The sequence below is a fragment of the Orcinus orca genome, chromosome 14, assembly GCF_937001465.1.
Source record: "Orcinus orca chromosome 14, mOrcOrc1.1, whole genome shotgun sequence".
NCBI lineage: Eukaryota > Metazoa > Chordata > Mammalia > Artiodactyla > Delphinidae > Orcinus > Orcinus orca.
The window spans coordinates 34,549,152-34,575,173 of record NC_064572.1 but is presented as its reverse complement, the minus strand read 5'-3'; the positions used below and the strand labels follow the sequence as shown (position 1 = coordinate 34,575,173).

Genomic DNA, 26,022 nt, shown 5'->3' with positions numbered 1-26,022 from the left:
GCTACTCTTTTCCTTATGTGCAAAATAGATTTAAAAATGCCATTTCTAAAATGATTGAGATGGATTCAGGCTAAACAAGTCCTTGCCCCTGTCATTGGCAGACCACAGTGGCAGTCATTTGAGTGTGACCAACTGGGAGCAATCTTTATTATGCTGTCTCTGTGTCAGTGAATTGGGCTCAAATATATTGAAGCATAGACTACACACTGTGCTCTTACATATCTTCTGTAAGAAAAGTGCGTGTGTCTAGTTGTGTGGGACTCCAGCAGAATATATTTTAAAGCATAGAAGTAATGAAATGAAAAGTGTCAGAAAGGTAATAAGATTTGAGCTTTGGGGTTTCTGTAGGCTGTGCCCTAGCACAGCCCATAAACTGCAGGGCACCAATTGGGTCAAACAGAGTCCCACGCAATAGCAATCATCAATGACCTTGTGTGGTCAGAAAGGCCACTTCCCAGTGGCATGATTCATCTGGGCACAGCATGAGCTGAAGTTCTAGATGGTTCTTATCTTCTTGTTCTAGTTAATGAAGTCCCATTAGCTTGCTAGACACAGATATAATTACCATGTTATCAAGTACAAACTATCTTCTCATGTGAGTGATATTTTTGTAATTGCTCAGGGAATGGTACGCTACACCTATCAAAATTGGGGGGTGGGGAGGAGAGAAATATGCACCTGTCATATTTATCCATAATGGATAAAAGTTCCCTTTAAAAAAATATCTGTTTCCGTTGAATTACTGATTCTTGGTTGTCTCCAAAAACAGCAAACAAGTAAAGTTTATGATGATTGAAGAAGGGATAACTAGATGTTTCCCAGTTGTTATGCATAAGTGGTGGAGAAAGGGAATAAATCATTTTGCCCCATCAAGCCCCAAATCTCCAACCTGACCAACGTTCGGCAAGAGAGACGCCATGAAATGAGTTGCAGCTTGTGAGCTGGAGCTCCCTTCCTGGAGGAACCCGACAGGATGTTTCCCTGTTAGACTGAGCCCTGCTAGCAGTTTCATGTGAATGTATTTCATGTTTAGGAACTGATATTTCAGTTTCTAAGTGAGTGGTGTTTTCAATATTGAAATCAATTGTTCCAGCTCCCCAAGTGACATGCCGTTTATATCTCTGTATATTTACGTATTTATACTTAATGCACCTGGGAGATTCTTAGCTCATTTGCCAACGCCCTAGAAGAGGTGTGGTCACTCCTTTGATAGGCCCGACTGGTAAGAGTTGCAGCTGGCTCTTTGAAAGAACAGCTGTGACTACGTTTCTCTTTATTAGAGCGGGAAAGAAGACACTTTTGGAACTGAGACCACTGCTTGTGGTTTTCATTTGTTCAACAGATAGTTGAAATGTGCCTGTTGCATTCAGGGCTCTAAACTGGCTACTATGAGAAACTTGTTTACAAAAGTAAATAAAATAGGATTATGTTTTTCACTCTTTTACTTAACTATGGGTTCCCTACAGAAAATACATCTTTGTTTCATAGAGTGGATAAGGGGCCAAAGAATAAGTCTAGATACATAACTAGTTTGAGAGCAAAGGATAAAAAGAGAGAGAGAGAGAGAGCAAGAATCCTTGGGGAAGGGACCACACCAGCCCTTTGCCTCCAGCTGTTACTGAATGTTTTCAGTTGAAATTAACAAGGTCATACAAGAAAGAGGATAATTTATAGTTCCTCGAACTGAGAGAAAGTCCACCCCTGCCAAGAAGATGTCCCCATTGGAATTCTGCTAATTGATATATGGACTTTTTTCTTAGAGATTATCTTCATTCTTCACATGACACATCTTGAAGTTTATCTCTGATAAGCTAGTGAATTAGACAAAATTGGAGCAAAAGCCTGATTTAAAGTGAGGCACAAGGAGGGAGACTTTTGGCAGCCGTAGGAGCCAAACAAACTTAACATTGGATAGTCTTTTGAGATCAGAGATCTTTGGCAAGGTTTACATATTCCCATTAGAAGGTCAATAACATATTCTAAGGGTAGCAGGCATTTGGCAGGAAAAAAAGTTACTTCTGTCTGGGATCCTTATCTTTTTATATTTTGAAAGAGAGGAGGACTTACTCTATTTAAACTTTCTAGATTTGGAATGTGGATAGAAGACTCAATGTCTAAAATATCAAAAATAGTAACATATTTCCTCAGAGCGACTTTGAAACTTAGTACCCTTACACAGGAAGTATTATATGCAAAGGTCCCCTGAAATCAGGGGCACCTGCTTCTTTACCAAACCCTTAAATCTGTGAGTGGGATCCAGCACAATGAGCTTCCTTATGCATCTAGATGTCTTTCCTTCATTGTTCTCGAGAGCTGACCTCAGTCTTTCAGTTCCTGCCCAGAAGGCTGCCTTAGCCTGATCGGTATACTGCAAATGATTCAGCCTCACATCATCACATAGAGATGACGTAAAGCCTCTCCCCCATGTCCAGAAGAGAACTAGAGGGCATCCTGAAACCCCACGGTCACTGATGTCTTTGGAGATGCTTTCGGTACCTTAACCATCAGCCATAAGGTTTAAAGAACAGAGAGATACTCCACTGTGCAACCAGTAGGCAGTCCAGATGAGCCCATCTCCAGATGTGGCGTGGAGATAAAATGTTTCAGATACTGCGGTCGATACAGAGGTCTTTCAGTGCCACTGGGATGCCTCCTAGGTAGTTTATTAGCACCAAAGACAACATGAGAGCTGTGATGCTGTGAGAGATCATCTAGCTCTTGTTTAGTTGTTGTAATTACCTGGCTTACTAGTAATAGTGACCACGTGTTAAGAGCCTACTACGTGGCCCTCACTCGGCACATAGCATGTACTTTACTGCTCTTAGTGACACTTGAAGCTAGTGATTACTCACCCCATTTTACAGACGAGGAGAGTGAGGTTTATCGGCAGGTACATGCCCAAGGCCGGGACCTGAGCTCGGCTGCCCGACACAGGCACCTGCTCCCTTAACGGCAGCGAAACTGAGATTTGAACACAAGTCTGCTCTACATCAGTGCCCAGAATCTTTCCCCTCCACCACAGTAACTTGACTAAAGCAAGGCTTGAAGACTGTAATAAATTATCGCAACCTGCCATCTCCGGAATGACAGTCAGTCCCAAATTCTCACTGTGTGCCAGTTCTTATTCACTGTTGCTAAAGAACAAAGGAAGTGAAAAGAAACTTTCCATTGATGGGAACCATGACACAATGGGCTTGATCACTGGAGTGCAATTAATGAAGCGTATGATGTAAAAAAGGGAAACAGGGTTCTGTGCGAGGCTTGTTTTGCGCATATATGTCACCGAGACATTGATGAGTGTCAAATTTCCTCTTTTGAATTGCATTGTTAAAATCATGATAGGATTCTTTTTCACTCAGAAGCTTTTTTTACACCCTTATATGAATACACATCAAAATGTAGGCTTATCCAACTTTAAGGAATTAGTTCCTTTAAACGCCAGAAGAACCCAGAACTTTTCATGTATGTCCCTGTATATTATTCTGGAGTGTATAGTTCTTCACCCTGTAATCTTTTTATCTCATTATAGACAGGGTATTTTGATAAGAAGTCCTGTGTTCCATTCCATGGGGCCAGCTAAAGTGATAATTTGGGCATTTTGGGGGCATTTTTTTGCAATAATAAATAATAAAAATAATCACTAATATGCATTGAGCTTTCTGTGAATCATCTCCCTTAATCCTCCGAAAAAAGACTGTGCTTATCTTCATCTCCATCTCATAGGTGAGGTAATTGAGTTCTAGGAAGATTCAGTACCTTGCCCAAAGTCAGACAGCTACTGAATGGCAGGGCTGGAATTTGGACTTAATTTCTGATTGCAGAACCAGGGCACAGAAGAACTGCCGTGCAGGCAAGGGGGTAGGAAAGTGCAAAATCCAGCATCCTGCCTTTCTACAACATTCCACTTACTTGGATTTGAAAAAGGGGTCCATCTAAACTGTGAAAAAACTCTGACCCTTTTCCTCCCATGATCCTGAAAAGTCAGAGGGCTCTTAAACCAAGGTGAAGAGGTGTTGCAGGGGTGATTGGGAGGTGCCCGTATGGACCTTCTGCCCATCGCAAGCTGTGCTGCTAGCATGGCCTGCTGCTTCCTGACTGGCGGGGAATCTCACTGTTGTCTGTGGTTCTAGGGCAGAACACTCAAATCTTCATGGACTCTTGCTATTATTTAGTGTTAATCACAACGATGTCACAGGATTGGTTTCCCCCTGTCAGGTCTTGTTATGGGTAATGATGGAACTTCTTGTGACCACAGACATTTTGCAGTAATGATCTGCTGTGAGTTCTCCGAGCAGAACAAGGGTTCATCTGCGTCCTTCCTGTCTTGCTACAGACACATCACTCTGTTGGCCACGGCACTTTCTGGTAATGGTTTTACCAGCAGTAAAAGATTACACGTTAAATACCATTCTCTGTTTTGATTGTTTTAGACAGTTGAGGACTTCCTTTAGCCTGATTCCAAACATCTATTACCTTAAACACCAGCTTTTCAGAGCAAAGAGTACCTCTGTCATATCTGGTGCTGCATTTATTTACAATGCCTCAGTTCCATGTCCATTAAGCCCAAAGCCTCATCTCAGTCTCTGTGTAAGATAGCCCTGTATTCTGCTTTTGATCTGAAGACAACTAAACTTGCTTGTTTCATCCATTTATTAGATTAGGATACATTTATCTCTTCTGTCAGTCCAAACACAACTTGGTCAGCTAATCTATTTATACCATTTTGAAATAGGACAGGGTATATTTAGGTTCATACTTCCCCACAGGGGAAGTTTTTTTAGGGATAATTTGCATTCGTTTTCTAATTACAGTTGGCCCCAGTGAGGATATACTAGACACATACCTTAATCAAACACTCCCATACATCTTTGTAAACAGCAGACTGGAATCATTAAGTATTTCCAACTGCTGGCATTTTTCTTTCTCATTGTTAGGGTAGGTCCAATACTTTCTACCTAGGCTGCACATGGAATCCACTTCCATGTCCTTGTCAGTGTCATGCAGATGTTCTGCGGGCTTCTGCATTGGTTACAGGTGTCCCGTACCATTCCCTGCAGTAGTATGTGTTGTGCCTATTTGTATGTTTCTGTATGCATATAGGGGTCCCATTAATGCTCTGTCATCTAATGGAAAATTAGTGTAGCCGTAGCTCTATTAGACCAATAACACTCAACATAGACTGTCAACAGCAGTTTCCAAAAGGATATATTATTAGGAACTTTGCTTCAAATCAGAAGCGCATGGCAATCCCATTGTACAAACCTGACCCTAAAACATGGATTTGCTTTGATGTCTGCAACTGGGAGTATGCCAACCTGGGAACTGGGCAGCAGACCTTTATGATGGCGTTATCCAATTAAATGTGTGGGACAGTGGATGTCAGGCTGTAGACAAAATCTTTGGGGAAAGCATTAGACTAGTGGGCCCCCTATAAAGTTAACAGTACGGTGTAGCCTTCAAGGTTTTCTTCTTCAGAACACGACCTCACAGCTATGTCTTCTTTGTTTGTTTTTGTTCACTGAGCAGTATATTAATTAATCCTGGAAACCACCTTAAGATCCAAGAAGGTACTTTAGGATTTTTCATCGCAAGCGATGCCAAAGAAGTTAAAAGGTAAGAGTTTATTTTCACTTGCCTTCCTTTTTGGCTCAGACCTATGTATCTCCATCCACTGAGATATGCTTTCAGTGTGTACCGGGCCCTAACCCCAAAGCTTCTTAACATGTCTATGGGCATCAGAGGGTGCTGAATCTTAGGAAGAAGAGACTGTGCTTTCAAATGCTTCCATGGATTCCTCTTCACACAGTCAGTTCCACACCTTTGAATTAGAATAATAACATTTTAGACCTAGGAGGCCCTAGATACCTGCTCTTTCATTTTCCAGGGGAGGAAAGTGAGTCCCAGGGAGCCTAAGTGATCAACCTGATTCTTGATGACCCAGAACAACACAACACAGGATAACCGGCCCCTTGTCTAGTGCCTTTTACTTAATAGTATCCAGGCAGATTTACTCGAGAATTAACCGTTTTCTACTTTAAGTGCCACATGGAATCTCAAAAGGTTTGGATTAATTTCAGATGAAATACTAAACCGGCTGTATTTTTATTGGTGGCCTTCTAGGTAAGTGGCTGAAGTTGTCAGGTTCACTTCTTAAGCCTCTGTAGGTACAGCCCAGGATTTCACTGGCCTCAGTGTTTCATGACACTCTTATTAGTATCCTCAAACGTGTTTAAAGCAGCCCAGGAAGTCATAGGGTTTTTTGCAGAACACCATGGAATTGATGTTGTATTTGATTCTAGCCTGTGAACTAGGAAAAACTTACTAGTAGAAAATGTGACTCAGATGGTCAGACAGGTCACTCAGCTCAACAACAGTGTTACATAAAATCTTTTAAATAAATGATGAATTGTCAAGATCTATCGTTTTTGTATAAGCCTATTGTCTTCATTCCGTGAGCTCCTCCTCAAAGCCAGGCCTGTGCTAGGTGATCTGTGTTCTTTAATGCTACTCCTCAAAATAACCTGCCGAGGTAGGTCTTCTAAAGCTCTTCAGGCTTTGGTTTCCTCATCTGTGAAATTGAGGCAAATGATTTGTTCAAGGCCATGCAGCATGTAAGCAAGTGGCAGAGCCCAGTTAGAGCTGGTCTTTCCTTTTCTAAAACCCACGTTTTCGACCACACTTAATAATACTAGCAAATTCTTACGCAGAGTTCAATGTGCGCCTGCACTGTTCTACGAACCAGGTACCAGGTGTTGATGAACTCATTTAATCCTCTCGACAACCTCAGACAGGTACCATTACTATTCCCATTTACATGCGAGGAAACTGAGGCACAGGTTGGTTAACTAACCCGCCCAAAGCTACACTGCTAGTGTAAAGTCAGGATTTAAAACCAGGAAGTCCCGTTCCAGAGCTTATGTTCTTAATTATTTATTTGCCAAGAGGTGAGCCTGCCACGCTGAGTACAGACCTGTGAGATTTGATAACTGACACTTATTTTCTTCTTCACCCACTCTTACAAACTAGCCATACTAGTTATAGAAGCTTTTAGGACAAAATGGGGTGCAGAAGCAAAAAAAAAATCCTTGAGATGGAGGAATCCAATGATTTAAATTTACTTCTGGAAATTGGGAAAGGATTGCCGTTATTCAGGTGTGGAAGAGGAAAACCTCCTCGTCTAGTTCCTGGATCCTCACCTTTTCCAGGAGTACCCCTGAAACTGGGGTCACCTGAGAGAGGAAAGTGAGGGTAAATGAGACTGAAGCCCCTCCAGGTCTTCTGGGAGAGAAGGTTGTGCCCCCGTCCAAACCGCGAGGCACAAAAGCTGGAAACAGCATCTCAGCACCACGTATGGGGGCTGGGAGCACAGCGGCACCATCGATCACATGTACCTCCCAGATGGCAAATATAATATGAAGCTCCCATTTGTGTAATTCTATTTCCTGTTGCATCTCTCACTAATGAATGTCACAAATACCAGGCAGTCCAAAAAACAAATTACCTCCTATATTAGGGAGTGCAATATGTCTCATTTCAGTGCTTTATGGTATTCACAAATACATGCTGACACAATCAGCCTCAACACCAGCCTGTAATTTTCCATGGTGTGTGATGTGTCAAGAGCAAATGCTGTCAGTTAGGGGATTTCGAATAGATGAAGACTGCAGGAAACCACAGAAAGGACATCGGAGGTTTGAAGGAAACTAAACAAGTTTTGTAAAAATGGAAAAGTAGATTATGATGATCTAGTATTGAGTTTTCACCCTCTGCTGCAAAGAGGCAACGGAAAAAGTTAATGGATTGTAGCTCAGAGAAACTTTCAGATGCAGTGTTTTAGGAAGAGAGGAGTGAAAGCCTCCAAGCGTTCTCATACTCCCTTCATTTATCAAATGAATGATAATGAAGGGAGTATGAGACCACTTGTATGGTCTCATACTGAGACCATATGGTCACTTCTGAGACCACTCTGTATTAGGTGCCAGGGAAGCAGTGGTGAACAGTGGGGAGAAGATGCTGCTCTCATGGGCTCACGTTCTGTGGGGGAGAGAACTGCAGTTTTGTTTATTCGTGGTGCAAAGAATTAATGCAGCTGCCACTGATTTAGATTGGAGGTAAGTGACGGCTGCTCTGAGGGAGAAAGATTTGAGCAGAGATGGAGGTGATGGGCAAAGAATCCATCACACAGGGATCAGAAGGGAAGAGGAGACACGGTGGGAACAATTTTGTCATGTTCAGGGAACCTAGGGGAAGAAAGTGGGCTAGATGAGGTTAGAGGGAAAGGCAGGAGCTCGTTTCCATAGGACTTCTTACAGAGGTTGTGTTAGTATAAAATGGAGTCATGGGTGGTTTTCAGCTGGGGGTGATGTAGTCTGATCTGTGTTATTAAGAGGTGTTTCCATCTGCGTGGTAGAGGATAGGGTGTAGTAGGGTGGGAGAGGAGGCCAACAGACTCACGGACTAGTTCAGGTGGGACATGATAGCTTGTGCTAGATTGGTGAGTGGAGGTGGAGAGAAGTAAGAGCAATTCAGGATATATTTTAGATAGTCTGTAGGACCCACTGATGAACTGGATGTAAGAAGTGAGGGGAAGAAGAGAAATCGAAAATGGAGCCTAGATTTGGAGCTTATGCAGTTGGGGGGATGGCGGCCCCATCTTACTGAGATGGGGAAAACTGGGGAAAGAGCAAGTTTGAGGTGGTAGGAAATCAAGAATTCTATTTGGACTAGGATAAGCAGGCATACTAAACATGCACATGGAGATGTCATAGAGCCAGCGGGACCTGAGATTCTGGCATTCTGGGAAAAGGTGAGGGCTGGAGATGGAAATTTGGGTGCTGTATCAGTGAGGGTCCTGGCGAGAAACAGATGACACACTTAAATGGGAAAAGGGAGGAGAGTTTTATGAAGGAACCATATAAAGCTGTGGGCAGAGAGTTAAGGGAAACGAACAAGGGATGGCAAAGCACCCCAGAGCTAGCAACAGAGGGGAGCCACTCTCAGCCCTGGATCTGCAGACTCAAGGGGAAGGAGGGCTATCAGAACCTGGAGAGAGAGATTGTAGTGAAGGAAAGGCTGCCTGGCGGGAGCCGTGTCCTTCAGTAGAGAAATGGCACTACTACCATTTCACGACCACCCTCCAGTCTCCTGCTGTCCCCTCCCATTGGCCAAACAACAGGAGAACCCGAGGACAAGGAGATCCTAAAGGCCAGCCTTGCAGGATGCAGATATGGTCTTGATGCTGCATGGGGCCAGGTCACCAGCTGTTTGGAGAAGGGGTGGGAGGAGAGGGAGCGGTGAGGAGGGCAGAGAGGATTGACATGGGAGGAGAAGGTACGGGGGGTGGGGGGGCATCCCGAAGAGTGTGAAAAGGCCCCCAGAATCCACAGCCATGGATTTCAAGTGAGATCAGTCAGCAGAGAGGTGTGTCCTTTCCCCAGCAATGCTCAGCTGCTTGGGTGCTGGTGTGCAGTAGGGCGGGGCTTTGCCAGGTGAGCATGAGAGGCAGAGATGCATGGGGAAGAGAATGGTGCCTGCACTTGGCAAAAATCAGCTGGAGCTTAGGCACTCTGCTCCCTTCAGCTGGGGGGCCGGGGGTGGTGTCTCTAGGTCACCACTCATTAACTTTACCTGTCTGGCCCTTCGAATATTTCACTTTCAGAATCCAGCTTTAATTCATGAAGTAATCATACTTTGTCTTTTCAATAGTCTCTTCAGACTCATCATCCTCTCACTATCTCTTTAGTAAAGATGTGTTAAGACCTTGGACTCTGGCACTAGACTGTGTGGATTTGAATCCTGGCTCTGCCACTCCTAGCTGTGTGCCCTTGGGCAGGCCACTTAACCTCTCTGTGCTTCAGTCTCCTTATCTGTAAAACAGAGATAATAGTATCTCCTTCAAAGGATTGTTCGAGGATCAAATATGTTAATGCTTATAAAATGCTTAGAACAGCTCCTGGCCTATAATCTGTGCTCTATAAATGCTAGCTGTTACTTTTGTTACAATTATTATTATGTGTAGCATCAAATGGGGGAGAAAATGGCCAAAGGAAGTGGAAGCAAAATCACTTCCTCCTTTCCTGTCCTTCCCCTTTCAGGGCAGGTCATCACTGATTGCGTTCTTAGCCACATTGTCACTCAGACAAGCAGTCAGCTACCTTTCCTTTTTTGCAAGATGGATAAGAACTGGCATTTAAGTAGTGGATGAGCTGATAGGGTGGAGAGAACTTTGGGCTTGGATTTAGAAGTCCTGGAGTCGGCCAAGGTCCAGACAGAATGACTTTGGGCAGGTCACAACAACCTCCTCAATTTACAGATGAGGAAGGACGGTGAGTCCCAGGGACTTTGACTGCAAGGTCTGCAAGACCTCTCCCAGATCGCAGCGTCTTCATGTTGGTTCCCAACCAGTGCCAGCCATAAGTGAAGTCCTGTGAGAAAGCAAAAAGGAACCAAGAATAAAACGGTCAAGAATTGTGTTTATTTCTTTATAGCCCGGGTCTAGGAAAGACTGTGTTTATCCCTGGCATTCAGTTGCATGTTGGGAATGGTGAAGGTGGTGAGCCAAGGATTTTGTTAATGCCCTTATCCAGAGGGCTGTTCCAATGAATTTTATCACAGTATCCCCCAGTTTTGAAAGGACATAGGCTCCCAGTGCGATTCTTCTAGGCCCTGTGCATTTTATTTTGTTCCATTTATTCCTGCGCATTTTATTTTTAATTAATTAATTAATGTATTTATTTTTGGCTGCATTGGGTCTTCGTTGCTGGGCGCGGGCTTTCTCTAGTTGCAGCGAGCGGGGTCTACTCTTCATTGTGGTGTGCGGGCTTCTCATTGCGGTGGCTTCTCCTGTTGCAGAGCACGGGCTCTAGAGCACAGGCTCAGTGGTTGTGGCGCACGGGCTTAGTTGCTCCACGGCATGAGGGATCTTCCCGGACCAGGGATCGAACCCGTGTCCCCTGCATTGGCAGGCAGATTCTTAACCACTGTGCCACCAGGGAAGTCCCTATTCCTGTGCATTTTAAATAGTGCTCCGGGGCTTCCCTGGTGGCGCAGTGGTTGGGAATCTGCCTGCCAGTGCAGGGGACACGGGTTCGAGCCCTGGTCCGGGAAGGTCCCACATGCCGCGGAGCAACTAGGCCCGTGCACCACAACCACTGAGCCTGCGCGTCTGGAGCCTGTGCTCCACAACAAGAGAGCACCGCGATGAAGAGCGGCCCCCGCTCGCCACAACTAGAGAAAGCCCTCGCACAGAAACGAAGACCCAACACAGCCATAAATAAATAAATAAATAAATAGATAGATAGATAGATTAGATAGATAGATAGTGCCCCAATGACCTTGTTTTGTCTCATCCAGAGTATCTCCGACACAGCCAATAGACCTTGTAATCACATATTAACATTTGAGTCACAGGAGAGGATTTTCTTGTTGGTTGCCTCCTCTGGGTCTCCTTCTATCCAGCCCAATCCTATAATACCCTCTGCCCACCCCATCCAAAGGGTCACATGAGCTGTGCTCCTTCGTAAGAAGAAAACCTTCAGTGATGATGTGTTCTCAGGCCTGGATGGTATGGGAGTGAGTCCAGCCAGTTTGGGAGTAAATACGGGCTATGATACCCCAGAAGGAATTTGACAGAGGGCCCCTTTGACTTTCCCTTTCCACCTTCCTCCTCAGCCTCTCTCACTCTGGCTGACAAGAGAAGGTGCTTTCCAAGTGAGTAGGCTAATATTTTTATTTGACTGAGGAACGTCACCCTTGTGCCCCTTTAATACCTATTTGACCAGACGGTGAGGATGTCGGAGATGTATTTAACTTCCCGCCAAGGGCCCAGAGCTGGTTGCCCATGTGTTCTGACGAGCAGCATTTAGAGCTGTTCTCCAAAATGAAAGAGGAGCGAGCAGATGTGGTGTGTCACGTCAGCAATCTCTCTCCCAGCTCCTTTTCAAATAAAAGTTTATGAAGAGAAGCACTAACTCAAATCGCAGAATCCTATGTTTGAAATAAATGGTCTCGCAACAAACATTTCCGTCTGTAAACGTCTAAACCTTTCAGAAGATTAAAGGAAATTAGTGCTGGCGTGTTTCATTAATTTGGCACCATGGTGGAGGAAATGTGGTCCTCATTTCACTTGGGTGGATTATGAATCGTGTCAGTTTTTCCATTCTTTTCCTCCAGGGCATTTTTTTACTGCAAGGCCTGTCATGATGACATCACGGATCCCAAAAGAATAAAAAAATGTGGCTGCAAACGGCGTAAGTAGTGTTTCTTTCCCCCTTCCCTCCCTCTTTCCTTCCTTTTTTCCCCAAATTCATTTCCCTTCTCCTTTTCCTTTTAAAGAAACACTAAACATCAAGAGCGTTCTTGAATACGTTTATGTTTCACCCTGCAGTTTAAAGAGACATGAAATTAATACCTGTCCTCACTTGATCAGAGCAGAGGATGGAAAATCACCACCATCAACACCTCGGCGTGAGCCTCATGCCTAGTCCCCACTTCTTGACTCTGAAGGGATGCCTAGGTAGATGTGTCCAGTCAAACAGAGCAAACGCAGTGTATGAGAAGGAGGGCAGCCAAGGCCCTGGAGGAGGGAGTGGTTTTGCATGGTGATTTCCGGTGGATGGGAGGCTGTCAAGTGTAAAGATGGCCCTGCTAGGGCTGACGGGAAACTGGGTCTGAGGATTCGGTCTCCCAAATGGGAGCTGACTCTCTTTGCATTTGGGATTCCTGCCAGTTTGGGTACCAAAGGCCAGAGTTTTCAATTGTGATACCCTCAGACTGGCCCAAGGAAGGAACTTGGTCATCACCAATGGGCTTTATTTGCCATTGCCCCGGTGACCAGCCTCAAACACCATTGCTCTTTGGGGTAGACTAGATTGGGCTTGATAGCTCCTGACGTATCGTCTCAGACTCCTTACAAAGCAGCTTGCCACTGGGACTTCTTGAGAAAGATATGGTAAATCAGGAATGGTGGATGGTGAGCTCTCGAAAAACTAGGGCTTAGTGAGGTTTGCAGTCGTTGTGTTGCATTGCCTAATAGAATTTGTTCACAGCCCTGGAGAAAACAACGGTAGTGATGCCTTCCTTCCCATGGTGATTTAATGTTTCCAAAGCTCTTTATGATCATTATTTTTGTTGTTCCTCCCCATAACCCTGCGTATCTGGCAGATGGTGTTATTAATCCCATTTTACGAAAAGAGGAAACCGAGACTCCAAGTCTCATGGGAGGATGAGATGGCTGAGAGTCACATAGGTCCAACAGACAGGGGTTCAGGCTCACCCGAAGGCTTCTCTTGGTGCTGTGCCCTCGTCTTTTTTCTAAGAGAGAAGGTCAAGGTGGGTGACATTGGGTCTGATGAGTAAGAACCCAACTATAAAGGATCACCCCATAAAATACTTTTTCTCAAGCACACACCAGACAGAAGAGCACCATTCCTGAGGTACGCTGACCAGAGCAAGAGGTTCTTTCACAGAAGCCGTAAAGGGGAGCACAGGAAATAACAAAACTGGTGAGACGTAAACACCACTCTGCTGGAGCATGGAGGAGGCCCTCAGCCTCGTGGGCAAATACCCAGAGAAACACTCTTGGTCCAGAGCAGTCTCTGTAGAAATCTTCTTGGGCTGGTTCCCAAGCTTGGGGCAGCTTAGGTCCACTGTTCTGCTCCCCCTTCTCCACTGACTTAACACACATGGCCCCCTCCACCCAGCTCTGACACCTCACCAAAATGAGCATCCACACCTCAGGACAGGAACCTCTGACTTCTTGGGGCCTAAGAACTCTCCAGTTCCGACAACCTACCAGGAAGGGCGTCCAAGGGCCTATAGAGGCACAGAACAAACTCACTCCCCAACCAATCCCCCAAACTCCGTAACTCAAAAGACCCTTCTCACCAGGCAGTGCTCCCGGCCCAGCTCAGTTATCTGTAAACACAGACACACAGCTCAGCTGACCAGGCATCACCCAGCTCACTTCCATCAGAAGGAACACAACATCCCAAGGCAGAAGTACATGAGAGAGAGTAACAAATACAAGAGGATGAACCCATGTCAGAAAACACTTGTAGTGGAGAGGGTTGGGGAATGTAGGAGAGTATTGAGGCCCATAACCCTTGACCAGATACTTGCCGGAGAAGCTGGCCCCGTGGGGGTATCAGTGAAATGACAAGGCTACTTTCACGTGGCGATCAGTCATTCACATGTGTTCGAGTGCCTTCTTTGTGCAAGGCGCTCTTCTGGGTGCTAGGGATGGAGCAGTGAACGAGATAGGCCCTGCCCTCCCGAAGCCTTCACTCTAGTGAATGGAGGCAAGCAATGATCACAGCAATAATTAAATGCCTTCAGACAGAGACAAGTGCTCTGAAGAGAGAGGAGACTGCCTGAGGGTGTGAGGGACCTGGTAGGGTTGCTGCTTTAGCTAGAGAGGTCTGGAAGACCTCCTTTGAGAGGTGACACTGACGCTGAGACTCAGTCCAGGTAGACAGAAGAGCAAGGGCAAAGGTAGGGATAAGTTAGTGGTGTTTGAGGTAAGGCAGGAAGGCCAGTGGGGCTGGTGGGATTGGGGAGAGGGTGGTAGGAGACGAGGTCAAAAAGGCAGGCAGGGGCCATGGGAAGAAACGGGGTTTTGGTGTTACGATAAATACAGCCATTGGAAGAGTTTAAACAAGTTAATGACATCATCAGTTCTTATTTTAAAGGGTTTCCCTGGTGACTGGACAGAGAACAGGCTCTAGGGAGGCATGAGTGGAAATGGCAGGAGGAAGAGTGAGCATCTCTGACTCCTGCTCTGATGCTGGAATGTTCCTCACAGGGCACTATCTATAGTAGAATCCAGCAGACTGATTTTTAAGTCCCTAGAAATGAGGATTTGGCCTCTGGGATATTTTTCCATCTTGGTTCCAGGCAAACAAACGGCAGCTGACTTTAACTTCGTCCTGGAGAGAGAGGCACGTAATTGTTTGAAATAATTCTGCTCTCCTCATTACCTTTAACGTTGGTTCAGCTAGTGAATCGAATGATCTCCCATCCTGCGCAGCACAGATTGCTACAAAAGGACTGTCTCTGCAAAGCCAAGCCAGTGTGACAGGGCCCTGATCTCTCTCTCTGCACCCCTCTCCCCTCCGTGGGCTCCTTGTCTCAGAGACGCCCTTGGCTGTGAGGTTAATGTTTGATAACAATCAGAATTGTCCAAATATCATTCTTCCTCATTAAAAGGTCATAGCCTGTGTTACAGAGGGTGGGTTGCGGATGTGTATGTGTAAATTGTGGTTCGAATAAAACGAATGATTAAACATGAACGTCCTAGGGCATACCAGGCAGGTTAGGAAATTGGTGAAGATAGATTTTGGTTGCAAAGAAACTTTTGTTAGAAGTAGAGCTAGAATTATTAATAATGCGGGGTAGGGGGGTTCCTGCCTTTGAATGCACATTGCCTGGTGCCCTAAGTTGGAGAGGGCAGCTGACCCATAGTCAACTGCCCAAACCTGTTAGGCCAGGTATTAATAATTCACCCTGGAATGATAAGTTTCCGGGAGGGCAGAGCTGATGACATCAGTGGTCTTTATCTACAGTTTTCTAACCCTCCCCTCCCAACCTGGCTTTTCCCTTTCCAAATAACCCTCCACCCAGCCCCCAACCTCCCCATTCACCTTCATTCAACAGCCTTAAACATCTCGCGTCATACTATCTGGAGAAATGTCAAGTGTGCACACTCCATTTTTGGAAATTCTCTGGTAGTATAGTTTAACTTTTGCATTTTTTCCCATTTCTTCATAGTTCTCCATCAAGGAAGAGTGTCAAACTCAGCTGTCTGGCCAAGGAGCAAGTTCTCAGAATCTACTATTTACCTATTTTCTTTTTCTGTATAACAAACCCAGTCTAATGATTTACATTTTCTCCCCCAGCCTCTAAATATTTGCCAAAAGGTGGACTCCTAGGGGACAAGTCATGTCTAAATTGCTGTGTTTGAAGGAATTTTCTTTAACTTCTAATCATTGACATATTTGTGATTTATTTTCTTTCTCTTTGCTGCCTTGGAATACTGCCCCTACTCTATTTTAACTGCACACTGGTAGTGATATATTGTGAGTAAAACGGGTTCCCAGCAGCCCGGAATCCAGTTCCCCCTGTCTTTCTCTAGAAGAGAAACTTCTTTTATTTTCTGTGCAGTTGCAGTTTCTTTTTTCTTTTGGTATTTATGTTGCATGTAGCAGTGACATCATACCCCAACTCGGTCTGCAGAGTAGCCTGGAGCTGGAGAACCCTGCGAGCAGGGAACCCCTCTCTGTTCATCCACCCTCCCCCCCACCCAACCCCCGCCAGCCTCTTGTCAGCTTCTGGCGCTGTCTTATTTTTCCACTTGAAAATAAGACCTTAACAACAGTGTTTCTCTTGAAGGCCTTGTCTCAGGACCTTTAGGGGACACTGAGTCAGCTGAGGTAATTACCACTAGCTCTAGATGCTTCGTCAATTGGGGTTCATTGTCATGCTTGCCTTTGATAAATTATACTTGGTCTCCTCTGCTATTAAGCTTGAATCCCTATCCTGACGGAAACACATATGCTACATATATATTCCCACGTTGTGATATATATGATATGTACCAGTACTTTATATGTAAAAATGTACATTTTTATATATAAGCGTAGAGATATTTTATAGAGAGAGTGATGTATTTATTACACCATATGTGCCTCTCTATACGAGAAAGCGCTTGAGAGAGAATTAATTGGACACCCAGCTTTGGGACTGTAAGTATCTAAATTGCCTTACTGGAGACAAGTAAGTTCTACAGTGGTAATTATTTCCTATAGTCTATGAAGCACCTTGCTTTAAAATAAAATTTCTCCCTCCGTAATACCCGCTAGGACATACCTAGTTCCTCTGTGGGTGTCAGGCATCTTGCAGGATCCATTTACTTGTTTAAGGAAGAGAAAGATGGCTTGAAGAGAACATTCCATTTCATTAATGAGCTATGTAGAAGCCAGAATGAGTAAATACGAGTCTCTGAGCCCCTGAGTTACTCCAGGAATAGGACCGTCTCTCCCAGCAAGATGTGGCCATTGACGAGGAGCTCGTAGGCCAGTATTTCTGTGTGTGACTTAGAGCAGTGCTGCTTTCAGCGGCACCAGCGATGAGCGTCCGTCTTTACTCACCTATGAGAGACCCAACCTGTAGACCAGTCTAGCGGCCCTGGAGTTTGCAGAAGTCTCCGCACCTGGTCCTCTCCTGCTCCTTTGCAGAAGAAGAGGCAAGTTGGTCATCTGGTTTGGGCTAGTCTTCACAGTTGGAGGGTATGGAATGCTCAACGTACCAACAAAACAAAACAATGACCTTCTTCGGTTCAGAGCAAAATTCTGCCCAAATTGACTCCATGGCTCCCTTTATCTGCAGAACACCTTGAAAAATGACTTCAGGGCATGAACCGCTTTCCTACCTGCAGAGCTGCCTACTGTATCTAATGATCTTTCAGAACTGGAGGGAAACCGTGATGTCAATCAACAAACAACTCTCGTGCCAAATTCCTCTGTCTTCTCCAGCCACAATATGGTATTGAGGGAGGGTCAGCTAGTTCGGTGTGCTCTCTGCTGCTGACATTAACCAGCTTTTTCTTTCCCTTCTTTCCGTTCTTGGAAAACCACCTGAAAGGTCTTTCTCCTTCCTCCAGAAGCTAATCAGAGGAATTTTGCTAAGTGAAGACATCATTCCTCATTTATAGGACCTGAAAGAACGCTCTTGGATTCCCACTGTCCCATCAAACAAATGCCTTCACCATTCACCTCGGTGGACTTTTTCTTCCATGGATATTTTAACTTAAAATTTTGTTGCTTGGAAATAAGCCTTCCTTCATTGGGTTGATTTTAAACAGGAAGTTGCAATCTGACAAGTGTCTGTGAATTGAATGGCAGGGTTTTTTTTTTTTCTTCTGCCCCAGTCTTGTCTTGAATTGCTCCATTTGAAACCTAAAATATTTTTTCCCCAGCAGTTGGGAAATGTCACCTGAGCTTTTCAGTTCAGCACTGCTTTTCCTGCCCCTTCCAACCCACCCTGGAAATTAAGATTCTACAGTTGGAAACTGGCTGACAGTTTGGTTGCTGGTGCAGGAGGCAGATGGAGCCGAGAGCAGGATAGAGTCCAGCTCCCTCCTCCATTCCAGGCTTGGCTCCGAAGGGCTAACCAGCAGAGAACCTGAACTTGACAACCCATTGTCAGTTTGACACAAGGAAAGAGCAGTAACTAAGCTACATCGACAGCAGCCCCTTCTCTACAGGTTTTCTTTCTCATGATTGAGACCTTTGAATATATAAGAAAAGTTGTCCGAGAGTACGTCTGAGAAATCTTCCAGTTCTCAGTCTTCCAGTAAATGGCTTTGATGAAGTCCATGAGGGAAACGCTTTTATTTTGTCTCTACAAATAGCACTAGGAAGTCATAATGGAAACATTGGATGAATATCCACTTCGTCGTGGGGAAGGCAAGCACATAAAAGCTTTTTCTCAAACTGTAAAACTTCTAGGGCAGAGTTCTTGGAGGAGAAAGGTGAGACCCAGGGTCTTGGCAACTGCATAAGCTCTTTGCATCTGTGGCGCCAGTCCAAGAACAAGAACCTGATGATGTGGGCCAAGGAGAAAACTGAGTCTGCAGAGGCTTCTGTTTCTGCCTTCTCCGAGTTAAGTTGGCCAGTGGGGGCAATTAATTGAGCATAAAGTTCCAAGAGTGCTAAGATGGAATGACAAGTAGCTGCAGCATTAACACCTCTGAGAGACACACTCTTGTCTGTTCCCTGTCTCAGGAAGCTACAGCAGGGCTTTAAGGAGACCCAGCCAGCTGGTGCTGAAGGGGTCCTTCTCTGCGGACCACGGCTGCAGAGCCGATGTGCTTGCAAGTTGCCACTTTTGACCACTCTAGGACCATGTTCTAGAACCTCTCTCGCCTTAATCTCCGCTCTTTCCTAAACTTCTGCTGTGGATTGGGAGAAGCCATTGAATTGAAATGACACTGCACGTTTCAATTCTTAAGAGGCACACAGCGTCCTCTCCCAGCTAGTTCAGGTGATCTGTTAACTAGCTGCTCTTCCACACAGAGCCACTAGATGTCCTCACAGATCTACTTAGTATTACCATTGAGCTCCTGGGGAAAACTCCCTTTCTGAGGATTGAGATTGAGGAAGTCATTGGGTGACTCGATAGAAAAGAAAATCAGCAAACACCAGAGGAGAGAGGGTACTTCATGTGGCCAGGGAGTAGATAGGAAACTTACTTCTGTTTTAAATAAATACTGAAACTTTCAAAATTGCTCCTTGAAACCTAACCTTGGGAGTTTTAAGCGGCGCTCTGATATCTGAAATTAACCTTCGAACCTACATCAGCTCTAGAAAAGGAAACAATCATGGAGACGTGGAAATAAAATACCGGTGGTTCTGGCTATCCACAATTCACTGAAACGAAACTGAAGGATTAGGAAGCAGAGAGTGTCGAGGGGGATGAGGGATGGTATTTTCCGAAGTCGGAGGTCCACGACTTAATTTTGATATAATTTTATTTTACAACTTGAGAGTATAATTTTACACACAGAGTATCCACATCTCCTGGAACAGCTACCACCAGAGAGGCAAATCCTCACCCATTTTTAGTTAAAGAGCTTGTTCCTGACTCACAAAATGGCCCAGAGGAAGGCTCTTCCTGGCTGGGACACACATCCTTCAAGCCTGACGGATCGCAACCACCAGATGGGAGGTCAGAATGGGCCTTACCTTTTAAGAAAGCGGACCCAGAAGTATGTAGGTGAAGACACCCGATAGGGGGTCAGTGAAAATGGACTATTCCAGATGTAAAGCAAGGAGCCAACCTCGCAGTTGGTGGCACCTTGGGCTAGACATTGTAGTAATTCACAAAGGTTTGTCAGTGTGTGGGGCTCAATCATTTTTAACTGTTTCTGTCCTGTCTTTGAGCCTCTCATCCATCATTCTTGCTGATTTTTTTTTGTTTTTTTTCCTTTTTGTGGTGGTGCTTGTTTGTCTTCTGAGATTTCTCTTTTGGATTTGGTGTGACTGTAAAACTGATGACTGGGAAGGAATGGAGAGAAAGAGCATGTCTTCTTTTTTATGCATATACTGCTTTGGAATGTGAGTGCTTACAATTAACATTTAATCTTCTTATAGCAAATGGTTTTTTTGCTGCTTTGATTACCAATTTCAGCTTGTTCCTGCATGCTAACACTATGAAATTTTAGAACAATGCATGGTCTCCGGAAGAGCCAACAATAACAATTGCAAACAGTCCCTGAGAGGCACTGGTTTGAAGTTGTGTTTCCTCCTGAACCCTTATCAAGTAGGAGGTTTCAATCACCCATTATGATGGGCTTACCTCTGACAAAATCATTTTGAAAGTTATTCTGCCCCCATCCTCCCTCCCCTTGTCCTTAAAGGGTATACATATAAGAACTTGCTTTCCCTATCAATGTGTCAGAGTCTGTTATTGTATGTGAACCCAAAATGGCAGTATGGAAACGAAAACCAGGCACTGTTGCTAATGAGAAGCATAGCATTTCAGAGTTTGATGGGCTTCTCTTCTGCTACAGCATTTGATTAAAGTTTTTTCAAAACAATTTATCTACAGCAAAACAAAAAATCATCTTCGTTTCCCTCCTCTGTATAAATAACAAGTCAATATTTCCAGTAAAAGAACTAAGAAGGAAAAAGAACAAGCAAGTGGTCTGCGAGTTGTACACCAGATCTGGATGCATTTAAAATAACTTTATTTTCATGTCTTCAACTGAAGACTGTTTTGCCTTTCTCGACTTCGACAACTGCTGTTTGGGGTGTCTGGGCAATCCCACCATGCCTTCTAAATTCTTCTGATTCAAATGCTATAGTGGAACTTTTTCTTTTTTCTTTTTTTCATAAAAGCTAAGCTCAGGAATGATGTCCCACGCAGTGAACAGGGCTGGGGCTGCATGATGATGATCTGAACAACTGACTAGCTAGGATGCTAAAAGAACATGTCGCTAAAAGTGTGAGCCAGGATTACAGGAATGGAGTTGCTGCTCAAGGGATCTCTCATTCATCTGCCCCAGTGCCTGTTCCTCACAACCATAATGTTACCCCTGCTTGACCAATAGACTGTATGGCACGTCATAAAGGTCTTAGAACAGGACTTGACCCATTGGAGAGATTTAAACCCCTCTTCCTGGTGACTGTGACATTCAAAACCACTAGCCATATTTTAAAGTAAGAGTGCAACCATTTCTCCACTAAGAAAAAAAACAATGGGGGAAAAATGATTTTCACGATGGAAGGTGTGGGCACAGGGAATAACAGCTCTCCAGTTCAGCTGACTGTTTGGCTGTGATGCTTGGAATAAACATGAATTCTTCTCCCATCTTGCGAAAGGAGCAGGCAGGTTCATGCTAAGGATAAACCAAGATGTTTGCCTGCTGTAGCGTCACAATGAGGTACAAACAGCTTCTCTTGTACTGAAATATAAATTGGCTTGAAGGGTGAAGGTGCAGGGCCTTGAGAACCATTACAGTGATGTCCAACAACTTCTGTACGTTAGCACCCAAGTTGGATTCCCAGGCAGTGCAGAACCTATGATATTAGCTTGAGAGGAGCTATCAGTGCCTCGCGCAAATCTTAGTAAGATATTTTATGTGGGATCTATTCTCTCATTTCATGTTTTGTAATTTTTCATCTATTTTTGGCCAATATTTTTTATATAAGAAAAAAATATGGTTAACCAATAGCCCGATAACTTTCTGAATTTTTTTTTTTGGGAGGGGGAGAGAAGAGCAGATGCGATTTTCAGATTCTCTCAGCTTCAAGCAGAAAATACACCCATGAGTAGCTAAATGCGTTGCAATAGACGAACATCTCGTAAGCTTTGGGTGATTTCTTATTTGTGAACTGCCTTTAATGTCAGATAGGCAGTGTTAGCCTTGAGGAGCTGCACTTCTTATATGGACAGATTTGGGTATTTGCTCTGTCAAGACTAAATTTGAATTCCTGTAGGCATCGTGTAAACTCACTCTGGGGAAGTTCAGCAGAGGCATCCTCAGATTCTATATTAACACGTAATCGTTTCATATCTAATTGGATGAAAGCTTGTCCCAGCCTCTGCCTAATGCCCAGAAATGGATGGAAATTAGAAAGCCTACATACTAGATATTTTTGCATCTTGCAAAAACCATTTATTGTACGCAATAAGCAATTAATCGATTGGCTGTGTGTATATTTTGTCCTCCTGTATTAATTGTGCCAGGGGAAAAAATGTTGGTTACATTTTTGCTGTCTCCAGTGTGTGCTGCTTCTCATCCAGCAACCCGGTTGTCATCAGCCGTGTCCTTGCCCGTGGTCACCCGCTTCACCCAGGGTAGAAAAATAATGTGCGACAGCCTTGGGGGACTCTACAGGCGATGGCTATTTTCTCTGCTTTTTCCAATGTACAACCAAAGTGTTACCAACAGTTCTCTCTGCATTTTTTTTTCTGGGTCAAGACTGTTAACGTGAACTAAGACCTGTGTTCAATCCCTTCAGCTCCCTTCCAGCTGCCTTGCTGTGTGTGACCTTGCCATTAACTACCGCTCTTCCTCTCGTCCCATCCAACCCCATGGTTATAGCCAAGATGTCCATCTACAAGAGAATGAGACGGGCATGTTGTTTTGATTGCGGACGTTCTGAGCGTGACTGCTCGTGCATGTCAGGCCGTGTGCGTGGTAACGTGGACACCCTTGAGAGAGCCTTCCCACTTTCTTCTGTCTCTGTTCATGATTGCTCCACCACTTTCCGTGCCTGTAAGTTTAACCCCGACACATACAGTTCCATGTCTGTGCTGTCTGTGGCATCACCCCCGTCTCGTGTCGTGCCCTGTGGTGCTGTGAGTCAGTCGGGCTGATGTTCTCCTCCCAGTGTATGTGGTGATGTGTTGCCCTCGCTGCCTGTGTCACTGTGTACGTGCTGGGGAGGCCTCCCTCCCTATTCTGTGAACTTGTTGTGTCTCTTGTAAGAGCGTGCAGGCTGTGATATTATAATCCAGTGATATTATTCCTCTCTCCTTTAAGTAAATATGCTTGGAAATAAATGTGAAAACACATCAAATACTATATTGATAACAGAGATGCATGGAAATGTATATCTTACTATTTGGGGAAAGGGGTTAGACATCGGATTGGGTCGAAAGGAGGAAGGAAAACGGTTTAGAGAGAACAAGCCAACTCTGGCATGAAATTGCTTTTAGTGAGCTTGGATACTTTCCAAAATATAACAGGGTTTCAATGCAGATGGGTTTTTTTGGTTTTTTTTGCTGTGTCCCCCTAACCTGTATCTCGTTCCTCCAGTGCCAGATTGCCTACTATGCTCTGAACAAGAATCTGCCAACCTATACAGACCGCTGGTTTCTAGAGCTTCCCCTCAAAAAGATGACTCATTCAAAGGATCAGCCCATTAATACCTTTCATTTTTTTCTAGAAATATAGCCCCCTGTTTAAGGTATCTTGTAGCGACTGTGATTCCAAATAACAACAAAAATCATGAGCCGAGAAGCTCCGTGGTTCCCTCGAGTCCATCGTGGAGCCTTGGGGTCAGTCTTTGCCCCCCGCAAGTGCAGAGGTGTTCAGGAGTCTCTCAGGGTCTTGCAGCGGCAGCTGGCGAGGCTGAGCTACACCAGATTCCCGAGCACCTTTCCCTGCCCCCACGCTATCCTTGTCTTCAGCATGGACTTTGCTTGTGTTTACTGACGTGGTACATGGGTGATGCTCCTGAAAGCTCCAGCTTGTTCACTGAGGGCCCTCGTCTAAGGGCAGAAGAGGTTGTGCTCTGCTTGAGGACTTGGATACCTTAAAGTATGGCTGTCGCCTTATTTTCACATTTTTGGTAGCATGGGCGGTAGGAGACAACCCCTCTGTGTTCATCCCTTCCTCTTGAAAGCACCCGCCGCGTTTGCTGGTAACCATATTATCCACTCTCTTTTCTTCCAAGTGCCCAGAGCGGGTTGAGCTAAATTTTCACCAGCAGCAGTTAATTTACTCTGGCAACAAGGAGGGAAAAAGAGCCTGCGGTCCCAGCATGGTGTGCTTGTGTGGCAGTGATGGGCCGTCCAGGGCTGAGGGAGCCCTCACATCACTGTATGCAGTGGAGTGTGCCATGCCCGGTGCTGGTGTTGGAAACCGCAGTTCAGGTCTGAGACATTATTGTGCTTGGAGCGGTCGTAGAGGCATTTGGAAAAGTTCCATCTAGGACCAGAGAATCATCATCGTCTCTGGTTTATGATTCACTGCCCCATCCGAACAGTGCCGAGGGACAGGATTCATTTTTTTTTTAAGTGATACTGAATAGACGTGGTGTTGAGAGGCATTTTGGACTGTCCCATCATGTTGACCTAAACTCCTAGGAAGGAAATTTCCTTTAAATCTTCCTTGCGCACGCCATCGTACATGCCCTTACTCCTTTATTCTCATCACACTTCTGTCTGGTTCATATGACACCACCAAGGTGAACTCGGTCACAACCATACAAAGCATTTGTTTGTCTATGATGTATGGCAGGACACCAGGTTCAGAGACAGGAGCTGGGGAGGGGGAGTGGAGGGGTGAGCTGTGGTGGCCCAGTTTGGCCACATCTCTCTGATTGATGGTGGTGAATGTAAGCACCCGCCCCCTCGGTTACCCGTCTAAGGCACAGCTTCTACTTTCACGTAACCGCTAGGCTCTAAAACCTTGGCCAGAGATCCAGTGGAGAAAAGGAAGGAGCCACTCAGGCTCTAAACTAAGGCCTGTGGTCATGTCTTGGCACCGGCCACCCATACCAATCACAGCAAATCTGTGTCCCTTACGTGAGGCCCATGATACCCAGTGTGTGCAATTTCCATCTTATCCAGGAGAAACCATAATTGGAGGGATTTCTCAGCTCTGCAATTTAATCCAAGTGTTGATGGAGGCCAGGAGGAGAAAAACTTGGGGTGGGATGGTCCCGTCTTCTCAGAAACATCCTGGGCATGAGACTGCTGTCTTTCTACCCCTCCAGCATCAGCTCCACCGTGGAAAATGTGGAGCTTTGGGCTGTGTGTCGAAGGCGTAACTGGTACTGACAGCTTGGGGGGTGGGAGTGGGGGTGGGGTTTGCCTCCTCTGTTTTCATCAGTCTCCCTGCCGTCGTCACTCCGTCAAACAAAAGCAGATTTCATCCATCCCTGTGTGAGTCCACTCACCTTTGACCATTAATAATAAGTTAGAAAAATCCATTCCAATTTGATCCCCTTCGTGGGCCCACATAAGCCCTTCTTCTCCAATTAAAGAATGTCTACGTCTACGCAGAATTCCTCTGGCAGGGCTCCAATAGCAATCCCCGGGCTTCCCTCGCTGGTGGTGGGGTTGGGTGGTGCCCATTGGACAGAGCTGGTTGCCTCAAAGAGCGGTGGTGAGAGTGGGCTTTTCATTAAATATGAGCAGATGTGAAATGTAGAGGGCTTGACAATTAGAAATGGCAGGAGAAGGGCCCTTGAATCAAAGTGAGGTCAGATGGGCGGATCAGATTACTTCTCTTACATTCTTTAGTTGTTCTGAAAATCATTTTGAATTAGTGTCAACGGAGCCGTGATGGGGTTTGCCCTTTGTCTTTTATGCTGGGGCTGTATTGTTTCCCAAGACACTCATTAAAGGTCATTATATTATTCCAGAGCTTGCTTTGGTCGCAGTTTCCCAGTTGAGCCTGTGTGCTCTGGGGACTGTGCGATTCCTTCTCTTTTGCCTTTCGTCTACCTCTTTACTGTTTTTTTTTTCTTTTTTTTTCTTTTAAGGGGAAAGATTTCCGTTTTCAAGGGACGGTAAATTGAAACACAAAGTCCCATTATGTGTTTTCTGAAGTGGGAAGAGAAGTAGCCAGTTCCCAGAGGAGTGGCAATATATTAAAAGTGTTCACACAGTCTTAGAACTCTGCTTCCTCACAGCAAGCCCTGCCTGCGTGTACCTCTCCTTGGAGGTGTGGCCCATTACACGTTCCCCTTGTTGCTAAGTCACATACCTTTCTAACGGTTGTCTCCTTCT

At 45.0% G+C, this 26,022-nt stretch overlaps 1 protein-coding gene across 17 annotated transcripts in view; it reads left to right on the top strand.

Moving 5' to 3' along the window:
* Positions 1-26,022, top strand: part of KCNMA1 (potassium calcium-activated channel subfamily M alpha 1) — a 749,169-nt gene that overhangs the window by 595,442 nt on the left and 127,705 nt on the right. For 12 of the 17 annotated variants that reach the window (XM_004273064.3, XM_049697236.1, XM_012534197.3 and 9 more), the window contains exons 17-18: positions 5,527-5,613; positions 12,172-12,248. In XM_004273064.3, the coding sequence (XP_004273112.1) occupies positions 5,527-5,613; positions 12,172-12,248 (164 nt within the window). Of the gene's footprint in view, positions 1-5,526; positions 5,614-12,171; positions 12,258-22,603; positions 22,778-26,022 lie in introns of all 17 variants that reach the window. The other 5 variants (XM_049697232.1, XM_012534195.3, XM_049697235.1 and 2 more) reach the window with 2 other exon arrangements.